This window comes from Sebastes umbrosus, chromosome 15 (genome assembly GCF_015220745.1).
Source record: "Sebastes umbrosus isolate fSebUmb1 chromosome 15, fSebUmb1.pri, whole genome shotgun sequence".
NCBI classification, from domain to species: domain Eukaryota; kingdom Metazoa; phylum Chordata; class Actinopteri; order Perciformes; family Sebastidae; genus Sebastes; species Sebastes umbrosus.
This window is the reverse complement of record NC_051283.1, coordinates 23,995,811-24,003,592: the sequence shown is the minus strand read 5'-3', so window position 1 is coordinate 24,003,592 and position 7,782 is coordinate 23,995,811. Positions and strand designations below refer to the sequence as shown.

Here is a 7,782-nt window from a genome sequence, read left to right as displayed (position 1 = left end):
CAGCCATGTTATTAGTTAAAAATGTTCTCCATGAAGGACGAAATCTAATCTATTGTCCTGACATTTATTTTTTAAGTACATATAATTCTGTAGACATTATTTGTTTGTATTATAATGTAAAGTTACCACAAAACCACATTAGAAATGTTACCAATTTTGTAAAAAAATCTAGAATATGTGGCTAACTTAGCATTTAAGAAACTATAGTGAAATCAAAACAAGGCTTAATGTCATCAAAATGGGACTTGGAGGACCCTGCTACTAGTCATATATGCTTTAGGCTATATTACTGTCAGCAATTTCCCAGAGCACACTATACATTTGTGAACTGGTAAATGTGCTTTCTAGCTATTTTCAGTTCAATTTCACGAGATAGATATTTTTTCACAGTGAATATTTACTCATCTTTTATAGTAATATCAGTCCGTTTAAGTGGGATATATACAGTATCTGACATTTTAGAGTCATCTCTGCTGCAAAGCAGAATTCACAAGTTATGTTCAGACCCGCGAGACAACCAATAAGCAAACCTGGACGCTGTTAGAATTAATGAATTTAAAATGAGTGAATTTAGTAACTTACAAATGTTCCTGTTTGACAACTGACTTCACTGACTTCACTTGAACACACCAAACAGAAGAGGTATCTGTAAAAGCCGTACTTTTTCTACAGTATTACTAGTGGTGTAATGGAGGGTATACGCAGGTACAGTATATGGGGTATACCCACCTCTTTCTTTTTTGGTGGTTTACTGTATATCCACCTATCAGCCAAAAAGCCATTAGAATATATAGGAGAGTACACCCACGTCCTTCTCGGTAACCTACTACCCATCTACCTACCAGTATACATCCACCTCATCAACGACCACTACACTATTATTTCAAGATGGTTATTGTCACAGCGGTTATACAAGTACAATCGTGTGAAATACTTTTTGCTGGGAAGCTCCATTAAGAAAACAGTAAGTTAAGTAGCATTAAAAAAAATAATAAAATAAAAATTTCACTGTGATATATTAGTTTAGTCTTTAAGTTGATATTTGCATTTTAGGCTATACTGACAGTAACTAGAAGAAGTTGGTGGTTGGAGGGTAGGGAAATGTCAGTCTAAAAACAAAGACACAGCATGTTATTGAAAATGGTTGACACTATTTATGTGGTATATTGAATAAAACACATTTGTCTCCCACCAACAAAATCACAGCATACTATCCATATTAGAAAAAGCATAAAAACATAAAAAAAAATTCTCATCTCATCAGTTTTACAATAGTGAAGAAAATTGAAAAAAGTCATATAATATGTCGAAAAAAGTGATAAAAAAGTCATAGTTCAGTATGTCGAAAAACTTATAAAAAAGTCATAGTATAGTACGTCGAAAGAATTCAAAGTATGTTGAAAAAAGTAATAAAAACGTCATAGTAGTACTTCGTAAAAAGTGATAAAAGCCATAGTATAGTATCTCGAAAAAAGTGAGACTAGGTTATAATATAGTAGGTCGAAAAAAGTGATAATATAGTATGTCTAAAAACGTCATAGTTTAGACTGTCGAAAAAAAAGTTTAAAAAGTCATAGTGTCTTGAAAAGAGTAAAAAAAAGTCAGTGAAAAATATATGTATACTCATGTGGGAGCACTGTACTGTAAGATAATAAAGTAGAATAAAAAATATGTTAAATTCAAGATTCAAGATGTTCATTGTCACGCCCGTTATACAGGTACAAACATATGAAATACTTTTTGCTGGGAATTCCCAGCAAAAAGTATTTCACATATTTGTATGTTTATTATTTTAATGGAGCTTAAGCTCCATTAAAATAATAAGTTATATTACATTTACATTACAATTTAATTTACATTACAATTATAAAAGGAAATACTTTGTACAAGGACATATTAAGAACATATACAGGCATATAAAGAACATATACAGGCATATTAAGAACATATACATTAAGAACATTTACAGTATAAGATATATTTTTGTGTGAGAAGGTGTATGAATTATATATTTGTATCTCCTACCAGAGGGCAGGAGGGAGAACAGGCTGTTGTGGGTGTGTGTGTGTTATAATAAAGTACATACACTGGGGGGTGGCTTTACAATTTACATTTTCATTTGGAAAAATAACTCAGAACTTACAGTTTACAAGGAAGAGGCGCTTGGTGTGAATATTTTTACTCTTATTTTTATGAGAAGAATTAACTATTTGTCTTCATTTGTATGAACTGTGACGACACAATGTATTATACTGATAAATTATGTGAATTATTATCTCAGAAGTTAGCTGTAGAAAGATTAGACTGAAAACCAGGTGACGTGGCCTTTTTACCTCGCTAGATTTTTTTGAACCACATTCTGCTTACTGAACCAGTGAAGCCTGCAGAGCTTTAATACAGACTGACGGTGCTTTGTTAGACAAAAGTAAATACACTTAAACAAAACTTAAAATCATGAAAAACATTTATTATATTTTATATTAAAGCATGGAAATACAGGTGCAAGGCATGTGAGTACAAGGTGTAACTCACAGTAACCAGTGGGTGGCAGCAGCGCGTCATCAGCGCTGTGACGTCCCGGCAGGAGGAAGAGGAAGAAGAAGAAGAAGAGGTAACACTAGAGGCTGAACTGGAGCTGCTGTCCATTATCTTATTATATTATTATCTTATTTACAACCGGTGAGATCGATCCATTTCTGATCTGTCGGGATTCTTTAAGGAGTATAGAAGTTGAACGTTAGGTAAGTTGACAGACTCGCTCACATAACGGTGTATAAAGTATTAAACACAGAGGTTAAAGAAGCTGATGTTTGTCATGAGGCCTAGTTTATAAACGATCCGCCATATTGGGCTTAGCTTAGCTTAGCATAGCGAGCTAACGTCGGCTACATTGACGTCTTGTATGACCACACCGTTACATTTAAGTTTGTTTTTATCTCTAATAACGTGTTTTTGAGCGATTTGAGATTAAAAAAACTGAACTGAAACGACCACTTTATATACATTTAACAGTGTTGAGAAGCTGGCTAGCTGGTTAGCTTAACGTTAGCCTTCATCAGGTTTGAGCAGCAGCTAGCAGCTTTAGCTACACAGGTGCTAGCGTTAAGTCACTCCTGACAGGACAGGAGTGACTTAACGCTGAGAGCTGTGTAGGCAAGGCAGCTTTATCTGTATAGCACATTTCAGCAACAGGGCAATTAAAATGTGCTTTATATTAACATTCAAGAACATTGTGACAAAGTGCAAAAGTACATTAAGACATTAAAGATTAGAAAATAAAAACAAGCTTAAAATATCTGGTTTAATAAAATGCAGCAGCAGCAAACAGGAAAGTTTTAAGCTTTGATTTTAAAGACCTCAGAGTTGGAGTTGGTCCTGCAGGTTTCTGGGAGCTTGTTCCAGATATTTGGTGCATAAAAACTGAACGTTTTAACTAAGTTACTCTGTATTATGTTAACATTGTGGAAATGTCTCCCACCAAGTGGAAAATGAAATTGCACAGTGAGAATGAAATGTATGTGGTTTATTGACTAAAACACATTTGTCTCCCACCAACAAAATCACAGCATACTATATCCATATTAGAAAAAAAGCATAAAAACATTTAAAAAATTGTCATCTCATCAGTCTTACAATAGTGAAAAAAGTGATAAAAAGTCATACTATAGTATGTTGAAAAAAGTCCTAGTTCAGTATGTCGAAAACAGTGAAAAAAGTCATAGTATAGTATGTCGAAAAACTTATAAACTTATAAAGGAAATGTCTCCCACCAACAAAATCACAGCATACTATTCATATTAGAAAAAAAGCATAAAAACATAAAACATAATTGTCATTTCATCATGTCTTATAATAGTAAGAAATATATGTATACTAATGTGGGAGCACTGTACTCAGTTCAGACAACTTTATTTATCCCCAAGGGGGCAATTCATTTGTAGTATTCCCAGTCCATCCATCCATACATACAACAGACAACCAATAATTAGTTAAGTCAAAGGAAACATATTAAAGGCATGGAGCAGTTGGAGGGACAAGTTAAAATAAGAACTGTATAAATATATATGATTATTGCAATAAAAGCCAAAAAATAAGAAACAATATATGAGAACAACATATCTTAAAGTTCCTCTAAATAACAGTAATTTAAAATGGGTATGGTCTGTGTTCAGCAGCTTAACTGAGCCATTGCTTTAGCTATACAGCTATTAGCGTTAAGTTACTCTTGTCATGACAGGAGTAACTTAACGCTGATAGCTGTGTAGGCAAGGCAGCTTTATCTTTATAGCACATTTCAGCAACAGGGCAATTAAAAGTGCTTTACATAAACATTCAAGAACATTGTGCAAAAGTACATTAAGACATAATTAAAACAGTTATAAAAACATTAAAGTTTAGGAAAAAAAAACAAGCTATAAATATCTGGTTTAATAAAAGGCAGCAGCAGCAAACAGGAACGTTTTAAGCTTTGATTTAAAAGACCTCAGAGTTGGAGTTGGTCCTGCAGGTTTCTGGGAGCTTGTTCCAGATATTTGGTGCATAAAAACTGAACGTTTTAACTAAGTTACTCTATATTATGTTAACATTGTGGAAATGTCTCCCACCAACAAAAGCACAGCATACTATTCATATTAGAAAAAAAGCATAAAAACATAAAACAAAATTGTCATTTCATCATGTCTTATAATAGTAAGAAATATATGTATACTCATGTGGGAGCACTGTACTCAGTTCAGTTCAGACAACTTTATTTATCCCCAAGGGGGCAATTCATGTGTAGCATTCCCAGTCCATCCATCCATACATACAACAGACAACCAATAATTAGTTAAGTCAAAGGAAACATATTAAAGGCATGGAGCAGTTGGAGGGACAAGTTAAAATAAGAACCATATAAATACATATGATTATGGCAATAAAAGCCAATAAATAAGAATATATGAGAACAACATATCTTAAAGTTCCTCTAAATAACAGTAATTTAAAATGGGTATGGTCTGTGTTCAGCAGCTTAACTGAGCCATTGCTTTAGCTATACAGCTATTAGCGTTAAGTTCCTCTTGTCATGACAAGTAATGTATTGCATTAACATTGTGAAAATATTAATTTGACCAATTGGAAGATATGAATTTGGACACTGGAAGTATTATTTTTGTAGGTTATTATGTTGCAGAGAGGAGTATGAATTCAGTGTTTATTGGTAATTTATTTCTGGATCATAACTGGAGTATTTATTTTATTTATTTTATTTATTTTATTTATTTTATTTATTTTATTTATTTTATTTGCACATATATAAAACTGCACAAAATCCAGTCAATGAAAATGGGAAAAAAACAAACAAGAAATGTGTCAGGAGAGGTCAAGAAGCCACAGGCTTATACAAAGGACCTCCAACCAACCCCAGGAGAAAACAAAACAATAACAACATTTTCACGTCTTTTTACAGGTCTTCAGAGATGAGCAGTTCAGAGGAAGTGTCATGGATCTCCTGGTTCTGTGGTCTGAGGGGGAATGAGTTTTTCTGTGAGGTGAGTTGCTTTCTGTCTGATATGTCTGTGAATATGAATTGTTGCCATCCATGTAGAGACCTATCAAAAATGAAGTTAAAATAAAAGCTGTTATTGTAAAGCAGAACTAGAGTAGAGCTTATTACACTCCATATTGTTGTCTCTTACTGCTACTTTCACTCCACAAACAAGGGACAAAGCCAGATCTAGCCCTTATCTAGGAATATCAGGTTCTGCATTAATATCTCCCAGAGTTCAGACATTTCACTCCCAGATCCCTTCATTAAAACTTGGTACCGGAGGAATGTGAATGACCATACAAACTTACTTTGGTGGTAGGAAATCTAAGCAATCTACGAGCTGGGCAAAGTAACTAACACTCTGATTGAGAAGTGTTACTGCCCATATCTGCTTAAAGAGTTATTGGTCACTGTAATATTTTCTCCTGTTCATACTTGCCCTGAAAAGATCCCAACATAATGTAACTCCAATTTGTGATTTTGGATTTTTGAACACCAGATCTTGGTATCACAATTAGAAAAGATCTCTTCCCTGCCCATATGTACAAGAGGAATGATTAAAGCGACTACAATTCAATGTAGTTTTGGCATTAACTTTAAAAAACGTGAACCTATCCTGTCACTTATATGCCACACTGACTTCTTTCCAAATAATCAGTTTTCTCATCTGATTCCTCCAAATAAAGGTGGATGAAGACTACATCCAGGACAAGTTCAACCTGACGGGGCTCAATGAGCAGGTTCCCCACTACCGCCAGGCCCTAGACATGATCCTGGACCTTGAACCAGGTCTGTATCTTATGTTCATGCCTCCACACACTCTCAAATTTAGTTAAGCACTGGTTAGTTGGGAGAGTAAATCATCCGAAACATCCACAGAAGAATCCTTTTAACAGCTTTAAAAACTGAATGCTGAGACCAAATGTTGATAAGCATCTTCATTTAACAGCTAACACGTGTAACAGAGATCAAGACATGTAAGAGTAAAGGAGTTGCAGGTGTTTCATTCAGGAGACTATCATTAGTGATCCTGACTGTAATGTATTCTGCTCTGCTAATCTGTTTTGTTTATCTGACAGTTCATTTTAAAAAGACACTTACATGGTTACGACGTCAATGTACATGCACAGTTACAAGAACTGACTTTCTGGCCAAGAACTTAGTTCTGGCGTTTTTTCTTACCACTTTAAGGGCCATACCTGCACCCCCTTCATTTTTGTCAAATGGCGGATTAAAAGAGCACTGCTACACACGTCATCAATTAAAACAGAAAAATGAAAATGAACATTTGATCTCAGCATTCTTTTGTTTTAATGCTGTCTATCCTGCTCAGCTGCTGTGCAGGCTGCTTCTCTCCTTGTCAGGTGATTACACATACTTTAACACCCAGCATTACAGGTTTGTTTCCCCTCTAAGTCATTGTACATTTTCACAGGATCTTTGAAACCGTGTGAGTAACGTTTTGAACAATTACGTGTCCCTATTCTTCAAAGACAAAACACATCTAACAGGAGCACTCTCTCTGTTGTATTTTTGGTATTCCCTGTGCTTTTGAAGATCTTTCTCAGCACAGTTTTGCATCTCTGTGAACTATCAAAAGGAAATGTAGACACCAACAATGTTCTCTTTTTCCCTTCTGACTTCAGACGAGGAGCTGGAGGACAATCCCAACCAGAGTGACCTGATCGAGCAGGCAGCTGAGATGCTGTACGGCCTCATCCACGCACGCTACATCCTCACTAACCGAGGCATTGCACAGATGGTAGGCGCCAGCTGCGTCAGCAGAATCCACTACCCCATGTCTGCATTAGGGAAACTGTTTTTCCATTACTTTCTTCTTGACAGGGTGGGAAATTATTTACACCAAGTGAGATGAAAGTCAGTTCAAACACTGCTGACGACTTTATATATTCAGTAGGAGTGCAACGGTAAACCAAAGTCACAGTTCGATGCAAGTTCGGAACAGCGAGAAAAAACAACAAATGCATTATTTTTTGAACAGACAGTGCAAGTGTCAAAGACAAAAAATCCTCCTGCTGGGGGCTGAGGTAGCATTTTACCCGGTGGCAACTTTGGTAAACTATTTGCATTATAGAAAATAAGGAACATTTGAAACACTACTGTAGGAACACTGAACAAGCACTTTCCCAAAAGACAACATGTCACAGTTGGCTATAAAACTGAAAAGCATCTCTTATGCTATGACACTGAAAATGCTAAATAAATAGAATATAAAAGAAAACTTCATCAGT

General features: G+C 35.2%; 1 protein-coding gene across 1 annotated transcript in view; it reads left to right on the top strand.

Moving 5' to 3' along the window:
* The first annotated feature begins 2,561 nt into the window (after positions 1-2,561).
* csnk2b (casein kinase 2, beta polypeptide) overlaps positions 2,562-7,782 on the top strand; it is a 10,074-nt gene continuing 4,853 nt past the window's right edge. The window contains exons 1-4 of the mRNA XM_037794920.1: positions 2,562-2,741; positions 5,450-5,531; positions 6,217-6,319; positions 7,177-7,292. Coding sequence (XP_037650848.1) covers positions 5,460-5,531; positions 6,217-6,319; positions 7,177-7,292 — 291 coding nt within the window. The 5' untranslated portion in view covers positions 2,562-2,741; positions 5,450-5,459. The remainder of the gene's footprint in view (positions 2,742-5,449; positions 5,532-6,216; positions 6,320-7,176; positions 7,293-7,782) is intronic.